The sequence below is a fragment of the Galleria mellonella genome, unplaced genomic scaffold (genome assembly GCF_026898425.1).
Source record: "Galleria mellonella isolate WM207_F2 unplaced genomic scaffold, CSIRO_AGI_GalMel_v1 utg103, whole genome shotgun sequence".
In the NCBI taxonomy this organism is placed as follows: Eukaryota; Metazoa; Arthropoda; class Insecta; order Lepidoptera; family Pyralidae; genus Galleria; species Galleria mellonella.
This window is the reverse complement of record NW_026441966.1, coordinates 1,982,373-2,006,475: the sequence shown is the minus strand read 5'-3', so window position 1 is coordinate 2,006,475 and position 24,103 is coordinate 1,982,373. Positions and strand designations below refer to the sequence as shown.

The window sequence follows — 24,103 nt, the reverse complement described above, 5'->3', positions numbered from 1 at the left end:
CTAATCATGATGTCATACCATAAACAATAGAACATTTTGACAATTGGTTGTGACTTGTCGCTGACTTGTGATTACGTCGTAGAAAGAGAACGACTAAATATAATTATTATTTTAACTCTATAGAGTATATATTTTCTGAGCTTCATAGAGAAATCAGGAGAAAAAGGCGAAGATTGCCTCCAAAAAAGTTAGGAGTGCTCAATGGAGTGAGACAGTATTTCACGCTAGAACACCGCTTGAAATTGTATAAAGCCCAAGTCAGGCCACATATGGAATACTGTTCTCATCTATGGGTAGGAGCGCCATAGTACCCGTTCCTTCCGTTAGACCGCATTCAAAGTCGGGCGGCTCGAATTATTAATGATCAGCGCCTTACTGTTCGGCTCGATCCACTGAAACTGCGTAGAGATGTTGTATCTCTATATATCTTCTACCGAATTTATCATAGGAAGTGCTCTGAGGAATTATTTGGTTGATACCTGCTGCTGATTTTCACCACCGTACAACCCGTCATAAACTAAAGTTTCATTCCAACCATCTGGACGAATGGCAGTCTTCTACCGTTCGTTTATCAATGTGCTTTCTTTCACGCAAAAGCACTCTTTGGAATCAACTTCCAGCAGCAGTATTTCTGAACCGATACGATATCATAACTTTCAAGAAAAGAGCATTTTTTTAAAGGTCGGTAGCATACTTGCAATGCCGTTGGTATTGTGGGTGATCATGGGCGGTGGTAGTCACTTACCATCAGGTGAGCCGAATGCTCGTTTATCCCCTATGTTGTAAAAAAAATAGGACCCGAATCTCTTATTAATAAAATTCGATTAATGTAACTTTAAGGGATAAGTTATTATTACTTTTGTATTAATAAATACGAAATGAATGAACTAGTCCAATTTTACTACGTAGTAAAACTTAAATGTATTCACCAGGTAGTATAGCGACGGATAAGGATGTAATTTCAGAAAATTTGATACCCTTGTTTTATGGTTCAGTCGCATAATTATCTTTCACATTACTATATCTTTACTTTTTAATGTTTACTGTCTTGACGTTGTTTGTATTTGTTTTTAAAGTTACATAAAATTCCTGAAGATATTATTACAATAATTTGAGGTTAATAAAATAAATAAATAAGATTAGGAACAATGTACACTGGTTAAATTATAAAAAATTCCATTACCCATATTGTGGAATTTTTATTAATTCAGATTTTGTAATTTAATTATGCTATGCTATATTATAAATCAGATTATATGCTCATTTTGTATAATTTAATATTTTTAATTAAAATAAAACAAATAAATATACAATTTCGAAAAATTGATTTGCACGCGATTAATTGAATCCATATCAATCAAATGTCAGTGTAATATCAGTTGACAATTACGAAGAATTTAACTCAAACTTGAAATCTGTCACTGTCAAAACAGCTTCGGTTTCGTTCACTAACTCATTCTTTTTATTTTTCATTGTTAGGGGTTCTTATGAATTACATGATAATCCCGGATTAAGGTATGTACTGTTATTCCGAGGTCACTCCATATGATATTAATAAACACTATTAAAACGAAGTTACTACATGGTTACTCTAGGATTATGTTAATCTCTGTTATGTTCATGGTACTGCTCATATCTATAGATGACGGTTACCATTTTCCATCAGGTGGGCCGTCAGCTTGTTTGCCATTCTAAGTTGTATAAAAAAAAAAGGATTCAACTAGTCCAAGTGCAAACTCAAATTATACTGGGAACATAATGTTTTTATTAATAATACAGCGAGATTTAAAGTTGACGGCATTTATTTGTTTAAAACAATGAATATGATGACAAATGATGCGAATTGATATGTGATTACAAAATTAAAGTATTTTAGTATAGATATTATTATTATTACTTTTATATTTTTTTTTGATTTGTGATAATGGAATGGTAACCCCGCCTGCGCTAACGGGATACGCTGGCGGAGCACCAATGAAGGGTGATAGATGAGAATGAAAACAGGCCAGTTAGCCCATCATGATGAATTCATCAGGAATTAACCATGATAGTTTCCAGGGGGAACTGCGAGGAGGTTGACCTGCTTGGGTATATTGCTAGCAATGGGATTCTCAGTCTCCATCACTAACAATCCCTTTCCTCCCACTTTTATATTTTAGCACGGGAAAAATAAAATGAAAGTAGAAAAAAAATTGCTATAACCTTGAAATTTGGCATAAATAATTATTAGGTTAAGATGATTAAAAAAAAGAGTGCATCTAAAATTGTGGGTACGTATTTAGGGGTTTAAAAGTAATAAAAAAAAAACAGTTTATGATATTAGGTATTATAATAGATAGCTTTAAAATTGAAAACTACTATTTCATATTTAAAATAAATTTACACTTTTATTATTCTTGATATTAGTAATTACAGGAGTCAATGATTAAGAATAAATACTATAATATGTATAAATGTGACAAATTAAAACATACATAAAATAGTTGTAGTGAATAAAGCATTCAAGTCTCTAAAAACGGGTATACTTATCATGTTATATTTTTTTAAAGGCGCAAATGTATTGTTTAACATTGGGTTATGACAAATAAAATTTTCAATATTTGACGTTAGATGGCACTGTACAAAACTGAATCAGACTATTGATGAGTTTTTACAACGAGTGTTATATGATTACTTTAACTTCTAACTCAACCGATTGGAATGAAATTTGGTATTTTTTTTGTAGACGTTGACCTCGCAAATATTGTGTGGTGGTACAGCGACATATTGTTTTTATTATAAAATTGTCATAATGTGTATTTAGGCAAAGGACATTTTCTATTTTTTTAAGCATTTTTGCGTTTATCCGTTATAAACAAAAAATAAAATTTTCCCTCTTCTTCATTGAAAGAAAGAATGACGTAGACTAACATTAATTTAGACTATTAGAATTAATATTTTTTTTTTTTTATCTTATTAATATAATAAAATTGTAATTAGGTCATGTCTGCACATAAGGGATATTTAAGAGAAATTGATGCAAGAGGTCTTAACAAGAGAAATAAATACCAAAAGGATAATTTTTAGAAATTTTGTTTGTTTGCTTTGCAAGCTGCAGTCCGCAGTGCGAGGGGAGACGCTGTAATTACAGATGGGCAAAGCACCGGGTTTAAACCCGGTGCTTTGGTAAAAACCCAATAAACACCCATAAACTCCCATAATCACCCAAAAAAATAGGTTTTTACGTATTTTTTTGAAAATATGTAAGTAATACCAATAAATTATTTTTATAAATTGTATTGATCAATTCTACAATATTAAATAAAACGTTAACTAATAATATTTCAGGAAATTTTAAAAATCTATATATAATAAAATGAAAGTAATTAATTTTCAGTGTTTTCATGTTGCAGTTGATCAACATGTTGGCCTTTTGCTTCCCGTAGATACTTTAAAATTTCTTCATAACACCTCGTTCGCACACATGGCCGTATATATTTAAATTCTTGAGCCACTAACAGTCCGAAATACTCATTTCTTTTATCCTCTTCTCCATAAATTAAGCATTTAGAACAGTTTGTTTCTTCTTTCAGTAAATTTTCTTTTACTTTATCCTCGTTTTTTTCTTTGTTGCGACGACGCTGGGTAAATCATCTGGACACTGGGTCTCACTATCGCCAAATATATTTGGAGATCGGCTTCGGCTACGGCTTGGCAGACATTTTTTTCTTTCTACAATTTTAAATTAAATTTATTAGAATAAATGCTTCGAACACACGCGATCTAAGTACCTTTTGTGTTTATTATACCTTACCTACCTAGGTATAAAAAGAGTACTTACGTAGATTTTCTTTTATTAACTGTTTTATACGAAGATCTTGATCTCTCAAATTAGCATCCATTTTACTTCCAGTGATTATCAACTAAATTAATAATCCACAAAGTATTAAATAACGTTTTTATGAAATATTTAGCACAAAAACAATACCCTTTAAATATCGATCGTCAGTAACTGTGGCTGACTTACCTATATTCTAGCAAGCAGGACTGCCAGATGTGAAGGGGAAATCCCCAATAAATTGTTGCATGTGACTGATGATGTGAGCATGTTCGTTTCATAATAAAAATGTTGCCAGGTAACCAAAAAGTCGTATGTTTTTGTGCGAATTACGATCATAATCTTTACGATCGTACATTAAAAAATAGACAAATAATAGTATGAGTACGATTTAAATCGTATATCTGTCAACCCTGCTAGCAAGACAGCGACAAAATCACGTTGCATAACAATGTAGCCCAAGCTTATATCTTATGAAATATACGGAAGAGATACGGACTTAGAAAAAACAGAAATGTTGTTCTTTGTGGAAGTCATTGATGAAATTCTATGTATTTTAGCCCGCAAACTTTCTTCAAACAAAAACAGCGCCATCTAGTATCGAGTTCTGTAATTATCTCTTTGTTTATGGATTTGAAGTAAGACCGCCACGCATGCAATACATTATGACTGGGGATTCCCCTATTCGTCGACGCTGAATATGAGGCGACGACAATCACTGTCAAACGTGTTCACTATTACTCTGACTCTGGTAACGTGACTTCCTGGTAACGTGTTAGGTAGGAAAAGCAGTAAAAAAGTGCATATTAAGGGAGCAGATTTGAAATAATATTTATACTTAACAAGAAATAATTAAAGGTAAGTGGATTTTTGAATGATACAATTATATCATGATCACTTAACAATTTTAACTTAAAATTAGATGTATTATTACAAGCTTTTATTTAGCTTGCGTTATGTAAATAAAAGTATGTAGGTATGTTCGTATGTTGATGCAATTATCCTCAATCCTCAACCGACTGGGATAAAATTTTCCATACACGTTTATTTTGGATGATAGTGCATAGTTAGCTGAGAGTCGTCATTGGATAATAATGGTGGATAGCCTAAGATGTGTACTAGATATTTATTTTTAACATAATATGCGTAAGTACCTAATCGAATTAAAGAAGTTGCTGAGAAAAATACAGAACAATACGATAATAAACTAGCGTCTGCGTTTAATCCTCCGAGGAGATGTAATTTTACAAAGGTTTTTTGTATTTATTTTATTATTTTTTTAATAAATTTATTGTAAATAACAAGAAATAATCATTGTAAAAAAATAGGCACTCTATTGTTGAATTTTCGTCAGACCAACTAATCATCGTTCATTTTTTTAGGTTCAATGGGGAGACCTAAAGATTTACGCATATGGGAGCACTACCGTCACTTTACCAAACAAGTCTGTTTCTTGCAAGCTTTGTAATAAGGTCTACAAATTCAGTAATGCTGCCAAAATGCTTCAACATCTTATCACTTGTCCAAAATCTCCAGAAACATTAAAAGACTCTATGAAACTTATAAAAGATAGCTCGTCCAAAACCAAAATGTCTGGACTGTCAGAGATAGAGACAAATGATTCTTTTATAAGCCCCTCGTCGTCTGCTAACACTACAATAAATGCTGAGTTTCAAGACACCGATGATCATATAAAAACAGAATTAGCGAGAGCTATATTTGTAACAGGGACGCCATTATCGATGGTGCAACATCCTTTATGGATACAATTTTTCGAAAAATTGCAACCAAAATTTAAAATACCTTCACGTAAAGCTTTAGCGACAAAATACTTAGATAAAATATATAGAGAAATGCGTTTTGAGTTAAATGAGGAACTAAATGCTTGTAGTTACTTACACCTTCAGTGCGATGGCTGGTCTAATTTAAGAAATGAAGGAATAATAAACTTTCTTATATCAAAACCTCAACCTGCATACGTTAAAAGTTTGAATACAGAAAGTAATCCTCACACTAGTGAATACCTTAGCCAAGAAGTTGAAAAAGTAATGAAAGTGTATGGAGCAAATAAGTTTCTTGTACTTATTGGCGATAACGCTAGAAATATACAAAAGGCATTCGAATTAACAAAACTCAAATATCCACATGTTGTTCCTCTCGGTTGCTGTGCACATATCCTTAACTTGTTGTGCCAAGATATTGTAAAGATACAAGAAGTAACTGTGTTTATTATGCAAGCCATAAATATAATAAAAACTGTTAAAAGGAGTCAACGATTAAGTTCCTTGTTGATAAAATCAAGGCAGGGTGAAGATTCTACACAAACACTAAAATTGCCTTGTGCTACAAGATGGGGAAGTCATGTTACTTCGTTAAAAAGTTTGAAAGCAAATAAGATAGCTTTGCAAATATTAACAGTTAGAGAAGATGTGGTAATTTCAAGAGATATTAAAGATTTAATTCTAAGTGATGATTTCTGGACGAAGACAGGGGAATGTATAAGTATTTTGGAACCAGTCACTGAAAGCATATTTTACTTAGAGAGCGACCAGAATCGTTTGCATCGCACATACATTACATTTAGAGATGTACAAGCTAAGATACGTTTTGCATTAAATGAGATTTCGACATTGAGCGAAGAAAGCAAACAGCAGATTCTAACATCAGTATCTTCAAGATGCAATATGGCAATGAGGCCAATACATTTTGCAGCATATATTCTAGACCCCAGGACTCTAGGAGTCGAACTTACTCAAGAGGAAGAACTTAAGGGTATGGAGTTTATCTACAATTTAAGCCAACACTTAAGTTTGTCAAATGTAATGGCAGATTTGGCGTGTTATAAAGCTAAAGAAAACTTTTGGGCCAGAGGATTTGTATGGAGCTCATTAGATAGCATTGAGCCCCTAATATGGTGGAAAGGTATTTGTGGTTCCACTGAGTTAAGCAAAGTAGCGATTCGTATTCTATCAGCTCCCTGTACTTCGGCAGCCACTGAGCGTTCCTTTAGTATCCAAGGCTACATACATAATAACAAAAGAAATTGACTTACAACTGAAAGAACTGAAAAAATTTCATTCATTTGTTATAACTGGAATCTTAAACATAAAGCTGAATGCGAGGACATTCAGTTTAATGAAGAAAATACCTTAGAAGCTTTCATTGAGCAAGTAAATGAACATAACAGTTTAGACGAAATAGAGCCTATCGAACCTATACAATTCATCGCTTGTAATAACTCTGAATCTGACAGTGATTGACTGTAGTTTTACATTTTACTTTCATCTCTTTCTTAATAAACTCAAAATCAAATTAAAAGTTTTTTATTCTGTAGGCTGCATAATAATATTGTCTATGTCCAGTATAGTGGACGTCTTGCGGCTGAGATGACGATGATGAAGTACAAAATCATAAACACCCAAAAATTTGGGTGTTTATGGGGTTTAAACCCAATAAACCCAAAACACCCGGTTTTTACCCACCAGACTTTAAACCCACCCAGGTGGATTGCCCATCTCTAGCTGTAATGCGACGCGCCGTACACCCTCTGAAGAAGGTATGTTGTGCATGTGTGCGGACATCTATCTATATGTTTATTACGGCATCATCTAGAAACTACTGTACTAAATCGATATCGATTTTTACAGATGTGTTTCTGAAAGTGCAACTTAAAATTTGGTGTATATTTTATCTTGGTACCCCATCTAGAATTATTACTATTAAATTAGTTTTCTCACTTCTGAAGTTCATACAAAACAGTGAACAGAAAGCTAGTAAGTAGTAAGAAATAAAACAATCGCTGTCTCTTTTTTTTTTGTTTCTCCGTTTATTTCTTTCAATTCATGTAACACAGATGGACTTTGGGTCTCTTAGTATGAGTTTCACGACCATTTATATACATTTTTCTTTCTAAAAATACAATACATCCTAATTTGCAGGCACAAGTGCAAAGTCGAGGCGGAACATCAGTACATAACAAATTATATACCAATTACTAGTATAATAAAGTTAATAAACAATATTGATATAATAATCTTTTATTTTTAGCTGTATGGTTTTTATCTTTAAACATTCTATAATTTTTTTTTCGACTTCTCAAAGGTTGACTATAAGAGATACCTTTTTGGGATAAGTCCGTTATTGTAAATCAAATCAAATCATATTTATTCGCTTGCTGCATGGTACAATAAGAAGTTACATATACAGGTACATAACATGCAGCACCCCGCAGAGGTATGCTAATGTCAAACTGTATTTAGTCTACATTATATTACAATTATAAAGTCCAAACATTTTCCAAATTACAATATTCTTTATGTCAAATTATTATATAAAATGTATATTAAATCTTTTAATATGCCCAATATAAATTATATATAATAAAGATTTTACAATCTAATACAATTGACACTAAGACACAGATGTAGAGTGAGTATGATGTTTTGAACGATATATATATTTTCGTTTTGGTTTCCCCATCAGCGTACGGAACCAAAAGTCCCTGGTGTCTTTATTGCCGCACACAATAAACAAGAAAAGAAGGAACCCTTGTATGGTCACCGTGATGGTGAAGAGGTAAGCGGCGACGATGTTGAAAGAGAAGAGTCCAAATACCCACGGCAAGCCAAACAGGAATACTAGCACAAATCCTATACGAACGCATTTGACGGTCTCTTGAAAATCGTCCACGTTTTGTTTTCCTAATTTTTTATTACATGTACTGGCAGATACGGCACCCATTATATAAAAAAATGATACGAAATTCACTATCAATATAAAAGCAATAGGTGCGTAAACGGACAACCATAAAGCAAGGTTTGAGGGATAGCAGAAACTGCCACTAGGTGTCATCTCCTCAAAACGACCAACGTAACACTTCGGAGAAGCTATAAGAAGTATACTGATGATGAAAATAGGAGCTCCCCAAGAGAAACACGAAGCTATCATAACTTTATGAGACATGTGCCTTGCGTATGCATATTTAATTGCAACCGTATCTATATAGGCAGTAATTGCTACCATCAACATCCAAAAAAATGAAGCCAATAAAGAATAATGCAAGACAATACCTGTGAGTACACATGATACACTATATTCATCATATTTCATATACACGATAACTATAAAACAAACGGATAAAACAAATAATGCAATACACAGTTGAAGCCAAATTCGATTTCGAAAATTCGATCGCCAAGATTTAAACGCAGCAGCTGTAAGTACTATCAAAAGAATGCCAAAAATAGATAAAGAACAACCGATAATAGACAATATTTCCAATATTTTTTCATTGCGTTCAGAGAAGACGGGCCGAGGAATTAAAATTTCAGCGAAATGTGTGAGATGATCGCATTGACATGTGTCCAAAATTGTCGGATTATTTGAACGGATAAAAGTGCATCCCTCTTGAGACCAATATCCAGATCCATCCTCCAAGAATGCCCAATAACCGCAACTTCGCCTCATACCACGTTTTGGGTCTTCCATATTTTTAAAATGTATCTTTACCACCTGGGAAGAGAAAATGAAATTTTAGTGAATGTCATAAATCAAAATAATAATTAAAAATTTCACGTTATCTTTTTATTTGCGCGAATATTTAAAAGATTAGACAGCAGAAAAATTCTAGGAATTTATCATTGACTTTACCTAATCAAAATCTATAATTATTTTCCTTGTACGAGATTCCAAAGTTTAGTTTTAAAAAAAAAATCAATGAGTCTATACTCAGATGTTTATTTTTTTTAATATTAGAGATTGAATCACATGTATAACTCAGTATAATAGAAATCTTAACATGTTAATATAGACTTTATCTAATTTAGAATAGTTTTTTAAAATTCGCGATCAAGAATTGGATTTACGATCACATCTAAGGCGATCACGTTGTACATAAAGCAACGTGCATTACTATTGTACTATTGAAATCGTTATAAAAATTGTATTGCATTTCTTATTAATATTTTTTTTTTATAATATATAAATTTGAAAATTTAAATGTTTAGATGTTATATTAGTTATTATGTTTTTATGTCAGACTCTTTCGTCATCCAAGCTTTGCCTAAAGATATCCAAGAGCTTCCAAATGAATTCGTGTTCATAAGGAAAGTCCATACTCACATTATGTACTTATTACAACAATAGTAGCTAGTCATCATCTTATCATATATATATCTATATATATATATATATATATATATATATATATATATATATATATATATATATATATATATATATATATATATATATATATATATATATATATATATATATATATATATTGCTAGGTATAGAATAGAATGCTACTAGCATTAAGTACGCCTTTTGCATCATATTGTCTTTTGGTCAATAAAGTCTCTTAAGTAAATAAATAAATATTAAGTTTTATCAGGCTGAAGGTATTTGAATGATACTTAGAATACTGACCTCATGAATATAAAGAAGCGAGATTAAGCTATTTAATTATAACAGAAACTATATTTACTATTTTTGTATTTAATAAAAGAAGGTACCTCTCCAGCGTCGAAGCGAGTTAGATTCTCCACGTTGATACTAATCACGCGGCTATTGACGGTGAAGTCGCCCGGGATGTTGAAGGCACGGTCGTCGTGGTACACCACGAAGCTTATACGTCTTGGAAAGTCGAGTACAGACTGCGGCAAGTCCACTACAGCTTCACTTTTGGTCTCAGCTAAATGCACTTCATTGATGTCTATTTTGTAAAGTAAAATTAAAATTTAAATAAACTTTATAACTGAAATTTGTTAGATCCGTTACAAAAAGAAAACTGTCTATCTATTTCCAGAGATATCAACTTTTGCAATATCTATATGGGATCATTACGTAAATTAAAACATCGCCAAAGCCTAACTGCAGTTGCCGACTTGCCTGCCAAGCATGGAAATTACGGACAATTCACCCTTATGGGGGAGGCCTATGCTCATCCGTGGACAGTTATGGTTGATATGATGATAATGATTACGAAAATAAACGTTATTGATTAAAAAAATGATGCGACGATGTCGTGTTATATACATAAAAAAAATTCGCTTGTCCTATATTAAAATTTTTAAAAAGTTCATGACTATTTCTAGGAACTATCCCGTGTGGTTTCGGCATAGAATAGGCCACCTCTTCCTTTCCCATGGGTGTCATGAGAGGCGACTAAGAGTGGACGAAATATAGGCAGCAACGTCCTTCTTAAAACATCTCCATATCCTGATTGCGGTTGCCAATGTGCCTGCGAAGCATGGCAACTATTGGCAAACTCCGCTTAATCTCCCCGGCTTATGTTCAGCAGTGGACAGTTAAAGGCTGATGTGATGATAATGATGATTTTTAGGAACAAAGAAAATTATTGAATTAATTTGTATCATGCGAATGGTCGCATATATAATTGCGTAAGGCACACAAGTCACACAGAGTGAGTCGTAAAATTTGCTGAAAGAAACATTTCTTTTTTAATAAATCTCCCTTCTGTTTATATTCCGTATTCATTATCAACACGCGTGATTATTGACAGTTTATTCTTTTGTTGTAATTTTGAATTTATGGGACTTATAAGATACTTACCAGTTAAAAATTCAAATGCATCATCGACAAATGCCTCGACATCTTTACTAGCCACCCGCAGTCCTCTAACAGGGTTCAATTCGTCAACATTAGCCATCAACAGAGCTATATTATCCCTCACTAGTGTACCATTCTGTGAGTCGTTTAGTACTATTCTAGAACCAAGTTCTTCAAGCAATTGTAGGATTTTGCCAGGAATCGTTACATCTTCGTCTATACTTAAGAGGTTATTAATCTGCAAGGGAAATCAATAGTTTTTTCTTTTAAATATACAATATTATATTTTCTATGGTTTGTTTATATATTTTGCATGTTATTTTTACCTGATCAAAGACTTCAATAACGTCGTAAATATGTATAGGAATTGAATCATCTTGCAGTAGGTTTTTGAGGTCATCTAAAATCTGGTTGATTTGCTCTTCTGGCTGAAAATATAGGATAGAATCTGCAAACTAGCTGACTCAATTTTACCTTCTACCACTTTCGTATTTATTAAAATACAAACTATCCCACTAGCTTTTGGCTATAACAGAATTTCAGTGTTTTGCTCTTGAGGACAAAGCAATAAACAAAGTTGTGACCATTATGTGTTACTATGGTACATGTATAAAGGAAAAAAAAAATTTACTTCTTTTATGCATTTTACATTTTATTTGTATATGTATCCTTTTTTCTCTTTTTATTGTGTATGTCTGTCTATACCTGTTGTTATTTGTATGCTGTAAGTAATGCAAGTAAATTATCAATCTTTTTTTTTATACCACTGAGGTGGCAAACACGCATACGGCCCACCTGATGGTAAGCGGTTACCGTAGCCTATGAACGCCTGCAATACCAGAGGTATTACGCGCGCGTTGCCGACCCTGAAGAAACCTCCTTATCCCCCTTTTGAAGAACCCCATGCTGTAGTCTCTTGGGAAAACCTCAGCAGGGAGCTCATTCCATAATCTGAGTGTTCGTGGGAGAAAGCATCTCTGAAACCGCGTTGTACGCGACCATTTAGGCTGTAAGGTATGAGGGTGAACTCCCTCTCTATACATTTATCTATCTATTCTTAAGTTGAAATATACGTTTACAAAATCTTAATTAAACCAAATGAGCGGTTGCGGAGATTAGCGTGAACGAATATCGTAATACTGGTTTTTTATATCTTGAGATCTTAGATTGAGATTATATATAAGTGTATCAGCATTGACTTCTTCGATTATTTACTCGGCAATTTATTTCCTAAAATACTATATCGATTCTAACTAATCTAAAATTAAAGTTGTAATGAATTAATTCATAATTTATCGATAATGCCACTTTAGTACATTTACAGTACTAGTTACATTTTTATATTACCTGTTCGTGTAGTTAGTTACAACTGTTTTAAAATATATCAAAATGAAAAATGTAATTTTCAAAAATTTTCATGGAATTATAAAGTCAGTACACGTGTGCCATTGTAGACATGTAAAATAATTTGTAATTGTTAAAAAAAAAAACTACTAACAAGTGAAGCAATTTTATATAAAAAAAAGTTAAGGAGATTACATATTTTTTTTTAATTCGACAAATAAAATAGTTGCAAAGAGCAAAGGAACATTTTTGTAATCAGGTAAGATACGAACATTATAAAACACATTTTTTTAAATTAAAGAATACATATATATATATATATATATAAATATATATATATATATATATATATATATATATATATATATATATATATATATATATCTGTCACGCCTGTCTCCCATTAGGGTAGGCAGAAACAATGAAACGCCAAATGCTTCGATTCAAACAAACCTCTTTCTAAAGAATACAATGAATGATAAAAAAATAGTTATTCATATAAAATTATTGAATGCTTCTAGCTGTATCTATGATCTGGGCAATATGATGGATAATATTGTTATTTCAATATTAATAATAATAATTTGCAATCAGTTAACAGTTATTATGAAATAGTCGAAAGTAGGATTGCTAGAGATGTCTTCTACAGTTTTTTTTTGATGGGTGAAAATGGTATGGTAAACCCCGCCTGCGCTAACGGGATATGCTGGCGGAGCACCAGTGAAGGGTGATAGATGAGAATGAAAACAGGCCAGTTAGCCCATCATGATGAATTCATCAGGAATTAACCATGATAGTTTCCAGGGGGAACCGCGCGGAGGTTGACCTGGTTGGGTATATTACTACCAATGGGATTCTCAGTCTCCATTATTAACAATCCCTTCCCCCCTGTCTTCTACAATTAGAAAGGGAAGTTTTTTTTTTATTGTGAGGAAAACAAACGAGCAGACGGTCCACCTGATCGAAAGCGGCTACCGTCACCTATGCACATCTGTGACACGAGAGGAGTTGCTTGTGCGTTGCGGGTCTTTTAAAATAAATAAATTTAAAATAAATCTTACTGTTAACGAAGCAGCTGTTGTCAGAGTGGTCGGTTGATCAGTCTCGTTTGATTCCTCACTAGCTGTGTTGGTTGCGTTTATTGTAGTCGTTGTTGTAGTTACTGTAATCATTTAACGTTTTTTTTTTAAATATTATTAGGCGAAGGCGCACAATCAAGCTCGCGCTCGCGCTCACAGCCGCTAACGATTAAGGGTCACGAATTGATCCCGAAACTAGTCGAGTTTTTTTGTGTTAATTACACGTAAGTAAACTAGTCTTTCTCGATCTAATTACACGTAAATTAAACTGTTAGTTCTTATATTAAAATATTATTTTTAAACTTTTTATCTTTGACTTTGTCCATAAGACTGGAGTATTTTGATTGACCGCACTGAAAAGTAGCAATTGAATATTGTTTCCCACAAAAAAAAAAAACAGTTATTACAAAACCAATTATTTTGGTATAAAAACTAAATTACTGTACCAATATTGATAAAATTTATATGGAATTAATCTGTAAGTGATTTCGTTACCACTAGTGTGACTACTAACACGTCATATTGTATATATTATGTCATAGGAATAACACCTAAGTTTTCAGGAATGGCAACGCATGGGGGGTATCATGGGCGAAACAGTATACCCTGTTATGTCCATGGTACTGCTCATGTCTATTGGCGACGGTTACCACTTTCCATCGGGTGGGCCGTCAGCTTGTTTGCCATTCTAAGTTGTATTACAAGTAAGTACAAATATTATTAGTTTATTCAATTATGTGCTTTATAGATTTACAAAAAAAAAAACACGAATTCAGGACTTCCCCAGTTTGAAAGTCGGTAAAAAGTGTATTATGTCCTCTAGATAAAACAAATTACATTAACAACAACAATGACAGTGTTATCAGTTTGATGATTGAAATTATGTTTAAAAATCGTTTTACAATGTATATAAACACATATACAGTAGCATAAATATATGTATATGGCAAGAGATAATAATATACAATCATATATTATTCTGTCTAGATAAGTTGACAATTATTCTTGTCATTAATTTGTCGGTACACTGGATTCTTGTTCTGTTTTATTTATTTTTTTCTTTTATTCATTGTTTTTATACTTGTTTATTTTAGTTTTTGTATTGTTTTCTTTTATTTTTTATGTAATATCTGCATCAATATATATATATTTGATAATGAAACGGTGCCCCGTGTAGGTGCAAACTGTAAATCAGCGCTGAACGAACATCAGTCCAGCAAAAGCTGAGTTTGTACCTATTGCCAGGCGCATACGATTAATGGACAATATATTGATTAATTAATATATGTACATTATAATTTGTGAAGAATGGCCGGCAGCACACCTGCAATGCCGTAGGTGCTGTGGGTGACCATGGGCGGCGGTAGTCACTTACCATCAGGTGAGCCGCATGCTCGTTTGCCCACTGTGTTGTAAAAAAAAATAATAAATTTTATTATTATTATTATTATAAATATTAAAATTATTTATAATCAATGATTGATAGATCCACTTATCAGTGGACAGTTTAAATTGTTGAGATTAGAAATAGGAAATTTTCAATTATCATTCACGAGTATTAAGAAAGGATTTCCAGAATATTCTCATAGGAACAAAAATTAATAAAATTGCTTTATTCATATGCATATTATTTAGTTTGTGTTAATATTGGAAAGTGAGGACATAAATTCTTCTTTTTTCGTCATTAAGACAAAAATAAATCACTTTTGACAACCATGCCAAGCTAAAAACAAGGTATTACACGAAATCTTTGCTACCAAGTGAGAGATTTTGTGATAGCTCATATGTAGATGTTTTATCCTGTGTAGTATTCTATATTTTTTTTTTGTTTTTTTTATACAACTTATAATGGCAAACAAGCTGATGGCCCACCTGATGTAAAGTGGTAACCGTCGCCTATAGACATGAGCAGTACCATGGACATAACAGAGTATACTGTTTCGCCCATGATACCCCCCATGCGTTGCCATTCCTGAGGACTCAGGTGTTATTCCTATGTACCCTGTAAATTCACGCCTAATTTATTATTATATAATTAATTATTCTAGACCTTATTCTTATCTTTACCAAATCCGCTGGAGATAGGCATTTATTTTATTATTATTATTGTTTTACCATTTTGTTTTTGGCAAAATATCCTAATATCGGGGTGAAACTACTAAAAAGAAGAAAAAAAACCCGATTAATTGATATAATATTATATAACAATATTGATTTCAAAACTGAATTACTGAATCGATTTTGATTAAGTTCCAATGTTACTAAACTGTAAGCATATGCTTTAAGGTAAAAAAAAAAAATTACGCATCATTTTAGAACTGACGGAGTTATGAGATAATAAACATAAAAAAATACAACCGAATCGAGAAGAAGGAACCTTCTTTTGGAAGGAGGTTGAAAATGACCTTACGCGTAGTACGCTTTTCGTTTTGTAAAACATATCTGCAATACATGGTGTGGGCGCTGTATATATATATATATATATATATATATATATATATATATATATATATATATATATATATATATATATACCCAGTGGTGGTAGACTCCAGAGTTGTAGCTGGGGCAATGGGGTACGTCCTATCTCGCCTGCCCTACCAATCGGCGGGACAATGAGAAGGACAGATTAATTATTTATATTTTTTTTCAACTATGGAACACTCAATTTAATGGAAGTTTCTTTATTTAATTTGTGTTATTATTACTACTATTTATTTTAACTATTAAGTCATTGGGTCGCGTGTAAAATAAAATAAAGTACAATATAGTATCTATACGAACCTGTTTCAAGTTCTTCCGTTATGTAATGAGAGATGAACGATGTGTCCGAACAGTCGCATAAATGCAACATTCCTGCTTCATTATCAACATTTCTACAAAAAAAATGCACCCATATACCTTGCTCCAATTCTATATCAGATCTTAGCCAACTCACACACATGTATTCAGCTGCTTGTGTGCTCGGTTTGAGGTAATATTTAATTCTCTATAAAAATAAAAAGATTTCATTTAGTTATGCAATAAAATAAAAATATCTTGCCTTACAGTTTTTTAGCACTGAGGTGGCAAACAAGCATACGGCCCACCTAATGGTAAGCGGTTAACGTAGCCTATGAACGAAGTATTATAGTAAAATCATAAGTACTCCAATAATTGTATGTAATTACTGTATACTGTCCGTGTGGTCCCGGCATAGAATAGGCCACCCCTTCCTTTCCCGCGGGTGTCGTAAGAGGCGATTAAGGGAGGTCAAACGATGGGCAGCGGCGTCTCTCTTAAAACATCTCCAAAGTCTAACTGCCGTTGGCAATCCGCCTGCCAAGTGTAACAACTACTGGGGAAACCCTCTAAGGGAGAGGCTTATGTTCTGCAGTGGTCGTTAAGGGCTGATATGATGATGATGATGTCTCTATGTTGTAATGTATAATGTATATGAACTTTCTATATTTACCTACGTGGTCATTTATAACCCACTATTAACAAATATCCGTATAAAACTGTACAAGGCTATCAGGGTTCTTTTTAGAGCATTTACACTTAAAATAATAAATATAGTCTCATAATAATAAATATAGATCAAAATATTTATATTTCACAATATCAGAGTCTCAAAAGATCAATCGAACAAAGTTGTATAAAGACATAAGTAAATTTTGCTTCGAAAATTAAAAGCACAACTACCCTCTCAAAAATAAACGAATTATTTCCAAACTCAGAATGATACAAGGACTCTAATAATACCTCATACATCCAGATCTGTTCTGGTATTAAAAAGTTATGGTGGATTAAAGTAATTCATATACGTACCTTGAAAATATTACAGTCCTTTTTTGGACAGTCGTGTAAAAATAAATTAAGCTGCTTATTATTCGTAAAACAAAAAATATATCATTTACCTCGTCGTAATGTGATTTACCCGCGTTGATATTGATGATCGGGCTGTTGATATGTGGGTGAACATTTGGAAGTTCAAATCTGCCAAGATTATAGTCTTGTCGGAAAATAACAAAACCGATGCGAGAGCTAGACAACATATCATCTGGGAGATATATTACTGCATCGCTTACGTTCATCAATAGTAAAGTTTCATTTTGATCATCTAAAAAGGAATAAATTTTAACATAAATTTATTTATTTTCGATTGAACTGTTTATAATTACTTCACTACATCCAACATACATCCTGGAAGAGATCGCCTTTAGCCATAATGCCACCAATTGTTTCCTCTCTGTAATAATTTCTTGTAATTGTTTGTATCTATAATAAGTTTACTATTATAACCTTTTAGAAGAAATAATAAAGAGTATCACTAGCATTATTCTTAAATTGTAAAGAAAACAAAAGTATCTGTGAAAGAGAAAAATGCAAAACTTCCATAATACGAGGTCGCGATGATTTACAGGAAAAAGTGGAAGAAATATACTTGAATCTATGAGTAGTTTAAGGAAAAATAAGAAATATAGAATGAAGATTGAATACTAAATCAAAAATATTATGATACAATTATTTGGAAGTCAGAATCTGAAATTATAAGTGCAACTCATCTCATATAGTTAGTAGAGCACATCGTAAACCCTTTATTGTTTCTTCCAAAAAAATATATTTGTATACTTACTATAAATACAAACAATTACAAGAAAAGATTACACTGAGAAAACAATGGGTGGTCTTATTGCTACGAGCAATCTCTCCCAGCAACCTTTGAATGGAGAAGATAAATTATAAACAGTTTGATCAGAGACAAGGAACTTTTTCGTTCGTTTCGTTCGTTCGGTTCGTTTTTTAAATACAAATTGAAATAGAGATATAATACCTACAGTCGTGATTAGTATACATACAATAAAATAAAAAAAAAAGTGTCTTTAGTTGGGACTGTGTTTGGAGAACCAACACTTTTCCTAGGAAGGAATAGATTTTGTAATAAAGAATACAACTCATGCACATTTGCCAATAGTATTATTAATAAAGATCGAATTTTGGGAAATTTTTTTTATACAACTTAGAATGGCAAATAAGTTGACGGCCCACCTGATGAAAAGTGGTAACCGTCGCCTATAGACATGAGCAGTACTATGGACATAACAGAATATACTGTTTCGCACATGATACACCCCATGCGTTGCCATTTCTGAGGACTTAATTCTTCCGTAATATCCCACGAAACACAGCCATGCAAACACAACTGCTTTACGGATGAAGAAATGTAAAATGGTAAACAAATGTATGTAAATAAAACTACTTACCATAAAGATATTCAAATGATGCATTAGAGAAAGCTCCGCCACCTGTATTAACAATTCTTAATCCTGCTATAGGAAATTGAACATTGACATCTACCATTAATAAGGCAACATTGTCTCGTATGAGATTTTCTTTAAATGAATTATTGAGATTTACTATCTTTGTTAAGTTTTCCAGTCCAAGCAATAATGAACCATCAAATGTTACATTTTGTGTTGCAAGTATATTTGTGAGATCGTTAACCTAAAAAAAATTTTGGTTTAATGTTAATTATTTTATATTAATGATCCGACTTTAAAAAGATGGAGGTTTTTAATTCAGTTGTATGATTTGTTATTATGATTAGGTATTTATTTATTTATTTCTCATTTACACTATATGGATGTATTAAAGTATAATAAATAAATAAATTTTAATTACTTACTCGATCTACAATTGATGCAATGTCATTTATGTATACAGGATTTTCATTTTCTATTAATATACCGATATCTTTGACAATTTCTTCCATTACCTATTAAAGAAAATATATTTACTTATATTATACATTTATCGATATAAATTATTGCAATTAATAAGGTAATTTTGAACAGTTTAACTTTACCATCTATTTTTGGATTTGTCTTGTTATAAGTTTGCTGTTAAAATTTTTAATTTTGGTATCGAGTTATAAAAAATTCTGTAATGATTTCTGAATGAATATTTAGTTCTTCTACTTTTCTTTTGAATGACGTCCTGAATCGGAAATATTAGTTTCGCAGAGGAAATGATTTGTAATATTTCTATATAGTATTTATATATTACACATTATGTATAATCAATTGCTGTCCACGGTTGTGCACGCTCAGTGTCGTGTTTTCCCTTTAATTTGACATTTTCAAAAATCTTTTCTTAGCCAATGTTTGCATTATAAAACAACCCCAGATTAATATTTAATCCTAGATTAAAACCTAATAGTTTTAAACTTTTGTGCCACATGTTTTATGGTTTATAAGAAACGGGATTTACCGCAATTAATTAGATAAAAAATGATACCATAGTTTACTTAAATGATGCGTTAAATCTCATTTCCTATAAACAGTAAATCTAAATTTCAAAATTACACCAAGATACAGGTGTAATTATAAGGATGGGCTAACTGACCTTCTTTTTCATTCTCACCTAACATCTTTCACTGGTGCCCCGCCAGCGTATACCGTTAGCGCGGGCGGGGATACCATTCCATTGTCATCCATTAAAAAAAGCGTTCTTTTCAATTATTTATTTATATTTATATACCCACCTGATGAATGTCACTTGTTGCAATTTGGAAAGTTTCATCAACGTCTACTGTGTCTTGGTCCGATAGTTCTGCTGGCTAGAAAATTATAATAATTACCAGAGGGAGACTTTGTACAAAAGTCGATTGCTTGGGTATCTCTGTCCCATTCGTGCTTCTACCGTGAATCAGTTGTGTTCGCATGGCTGTGTTTCGGTTTGAAGTGTGGGATATGGCGTGAATTTACAGGGTACACAAGAATAACACCTGAGTCCTCAGGAATGGCAACGCAGGGGGGGGGGTATCATGAGCGAAACAGTATACTCTGTTATGTCCATGGTACTGCTCATGTGTATAGGTGACGGTTATCACTTTCCATCAGGTGGGCCGTCAGCTTGTTTGCCATTCTAAGTTATATAAAAAAATACATATTAGTTATAGTCATACATGTGCAAAAGTTTTCTTTGCCCACTCAATTATCTTTTTTAAGTGTGTAACGAAAATCAAATCGTTCGAATAGACCAACTTAACAACTTAGTTAAGTTATGAAGTAAGTAAGTGAAGTAAGTCGCTTGTTAAAAAACATATCATCATATTAGCCGGTAACTGTCAAGTACTGAATATAGGCCTTCCCTTTGGGGGGTTTTGCTCGTAGTCGCCATGCTTGACAAGCGGATTGGCAACAACATTTAGATTTTAATGTATTTTAAGAGGGACATTTCATTTCGACTATTATATATCCTTAATCGTCTTCTTACGACATCCACGAGAAAGCCAAGGGATGGCTCATTATAGAATGCTGGGACCAGCACAGGCTTCACCACATGATGCCACCTGACGCCCCTAAATATATATACCGTCAGATCGGGTCAAATGAATTCTGACACATTTTATTTTGTATTTCTCGTTACCCACCTTTGTAGCTGGAGGCTTTATTGAATCTGTTGATATATTTACAGTTGTGTTTGTGATTATGGTTCTTGATGCAGGAAATGTTCTGGTATTGCTTAGATAACCTGTAAAGATAAATTGGCTAGTGATTATAATTCGTAATAAAAATTACTACCAGAGGGAGACTTTGTACAAAAGTCGTTTTCTTGGGTATCTCTGTTCCATTCGTGTTTCTATCGAGAAGCAGTTCTGTTCGCATGACTGTTTCGGTTTGATGGGTGAGGTATAGCAGTGAATTTACAGGGTACAAAGGTATAACACCTTAGTTCTCAAGAATGGTAATGTATGTGATGTGTTTTGGACGAAACAGTACACTCTGTTATGTCCATGGTACTGTTTATGTCTATAGGCGATGGTTACCACTTCCCATTAGGTGGATCGTCTGCTTGTTTGCCATTTTAGTTGAATAAAAAAATCCTAAAAAGATCAGAATCATTTATCGACTATTAACGACCGTGTTTGGCATTTATTTTTTTTAATGGATAATAGGTAATAGAATGATAACCTCGCCTGTGCTAATGATATACGCTGGTAGAGCGCCAGTAAGGTATGATAGGAGAGAATGAAAAGGCAGGTGAGGTCAGTTAGTCCATCGTGATGAATACACCTGGAATTCGGCACGATGTTTTCCAGGAGGGATTACGTAGAGCTCGACTTGTCTGGGTATATTGCGAGCAATAGGACTGACGGTTCTCATTACTAACAATCCTCTGTTTTACGTATTAGAATCCAACTTGGTAGGGATCGAATCTACTCTGTTAAATTTAGTTTGGTTTTGGTATTATCAATCATTGTAGATTTACTTGGAATTTGGATTGAACATTTAAAACTTTTGCTTTCTCTTTGGAGAAAAATATTCACTAGATATATCGTATTGATCATGTAGTAATATTTACCTGTGTTGATTTTGGGTGAATTTTTTTTATTTGAAATATAATTAGTTATATTTATATCAGACGTTAATAGGATACTGTTTTTATACAACCCTGTGACATACTTATGTTTTTTGTTCTCATAATTCTTCGATTCTTCTGCTCGACTCCATGTTGAGAATATGAGCAGATATATTGCACAAACATGACATAATAAACGCATCTGAAAACAATATAGGTATCTGTCTATATACGTATACAGTATGCTACAGTAATTTGTAACAATTCCAAATCTAGTTAGTCAAAAAATATTTATATTTTTCCAAAAGTTAAACTTTTTAGGCACATTCGTCCTTAGCCTCTCACACTAACTTGATTGGTCAGTTCGTTGTAGTATGAAAGACTAGATTTCTTTTTATTGTTTTTGCCTCACGTTTATTTTGAGATAAATGTTAAAATTTATTCTAATTATTTATTCTTTATTTATCTTATATAAAAAAAAGAAAAATCTGATACAAAAGGCAGATTTAATACTATATAGCATTCTCTCCCAGTCAACCTTCATTTGTCAATCTTTAAAATTTTATATATTCCTTAAAAAGATACGATTTTACCCCATTTTGAGTAAAAATTTCAATTCTAAAGTATTTTTTGTCGCCCGACTGAATTCACACACAGAATTTGCATCATTCTTCTTGGGAAGTACTTTTAATTTAATTCTACCTGGTTCTATGTTCTAATGCTTCTTTTATTTTAAATCTTGTTTTGTTCTCTTTACTTTTTAATTTATTTCCACCATACACGTTAACACTAATCGAGCATCGAAGGAGCAGTTGAAAATAGTTACTAGTTTATTGTGAATCTAGATCAATAAATCCTTGTAAATCCTTTAAATCACTAATTTTGTTTGATTTGTAATCTTATTTTAAGGGATTAAATCACTGCAAATTATACTACTGTTGGTTACATTATAATAAATACTGTCATAACTAATTTAGTGCTGATATTTGACTCCATCAAGGTGATGATATTGACAGATAGGAGGAGTGTTGATAAAAAGCTAATACAATGCAAATATCTAAGATAATGGTATGATTAACAAATTATCATGATATTACTGACGGCTCACAGTTTCGCATGACTATGTGTGTATGTTTAATTTGTTATCACTCGGCCTTAGAAAAATGGAGGGTAATGTCTATAATTTTTTTTTATTTATTTTTTTTCTTACATTGTAACCATCGTCTATAATAAGATAAGCATATGGATATTATAAAATTCAATTTTTAGTCTATGGTACACCTCATACGTTGCTATTCCGGAGAACTATGATGTTTTGTCTGGTGAAAAATATTAACAATATGTTTAACGTTGAAAATGGAATGGTAACCTCGCCTGCGCGGGGGAAAGGGATTGTTAGTGATAGAAACCGAGAATTCCATTGCTAGTAATATACCTAACCAGGTCGACCTCCTCGCGGTTCCCCCTGGAAACTATCATGGTTAATTCCTGATGAATTCATCATGATGGGCTAACTGGCCTGTTTTCATTCTCATCTATCACCCTTCACTGGTGTTCCGCCAGCGTACCCCGTTAGCGCAGGCAGGGTTACCATTCCATTTTCACCCATCAAAAAAAAACCTCGCCTGCGCTATCTCTGTTCCTTGTAATTTTATTGCTATATCCTACCTTTAAAATGGAAACATAGCCATGCAAGCACAGTCGATTCAAGGCAAAAATACAAACGGGATAGAGGTACCCAAGCAGACGACTTTAGTATAATCTCCTTCTGGTAAAATTTGTATTAATAATTATTACAATTGTGTAAGTTGATGTATTTATGTATTATATAAAACTAATTTTTACCCGTGACTTCTCCCTGCAGAACGACGCAATTTCTTTGATGCAAACGAGGCATCGTTTTTATCTTTATTTGTAATATGTAACAGAACTACTGATATAATAA

The 24,103-nt window shown here is 32.7% G+C and overlaps 3 protein-coding genes across 10 annotated transcripts in view; 2 read left to right on the top strand and 1 right to left on the bottom strand.

Annotated features, from left to right (window-relative positions):
• Window positions 1–3,640: 3,640 nt before the first annotated feature.
• Window positions 3,641–7,333, top strand: LOC128202549 (uncharacterized). Its single transcript, XM_052903282.1, has 2 exons — window positions 3,641–4,675; window positions 5,200–7,333. Exon 2 carries the CDS (start codon window positions 5,317–5,319, stop codon window positions 6,862–6,864), a length of 1,548 nt encoding a protein of 515 aa, XP_052759242.1. The 5' UTR covers window positions 3,641–4,675; window positions 5,200–5,316; the 3' UTR covers window positions 6,865–7,333.
• Window positions 7,334–7,608: 275 nt separating this feature from the next.
• Window positions 7,609–23,064, bottom strand: LOC113509736 (adhesion G-protein coupled receptor G2-like). Of its 2 annotated transcripts, XM_052901335.1 has the most exons (13): window positions 22,861–23,064; window positions 22,162–22,360; window positions 21,230–21,330; window positions 20,339–20,413; window positions 19,481–19,570; window positions 19,059–19,299; window positions 17,712–17,914; window positions 16,597–16,801; window positions 13,795–13,895; window positions 11,716–11,817; window positions 11,393–11,627; window positions 10,333–10,532; window positions 7,609–9,328 (listed from the first exon to the last, which is right to left on the bottom strand). In XM_052901335.1, the coding sequence occupies exons 2-13, from the start codon at window positions 22,358–22,360 to the stop codon at window positions 8,228–8,230; spliced, it is 2,853 nt and encodes a 950-aa protein (XP_052757295.1). In that variant the 5' UTR covers window positions 22,861–23,064; the 3' UTR covers window positions 7,609–8,227. The 2 variants fall into 2 exon arrangements, with proteins under 2 accessions (XP_052757295.1, XP_052757728.1); XM_052901768.1 differs by lacking the exon at window positions 20,339–20,413.
• LOC113515865 (adhesion G-protein coupled receptor G2-like) overlaps window positions 12,715–24,103 on the top strand; it is a 30,498-nt gene continuing 19,109 nt past the window's right edge. For 2 of the 7 annotated variants that reach the window (XM_052903224.1, XM_052903206.1), the window contains exon 1: window positions 12,717–12,992. The gene's annotated coding sequence lies outside the window, so the exon portion shown is untranslated. Of the gene's footprint in view, window positions 12,993–13,933; window positions 14,037–24,103 lie in introns of all 7 variants that reach the window. The other 5 variants (XM_052903044.1, XM_052902406.1, XM_052903151.1 and 2 more) reach the window with 5 other exon arrangements.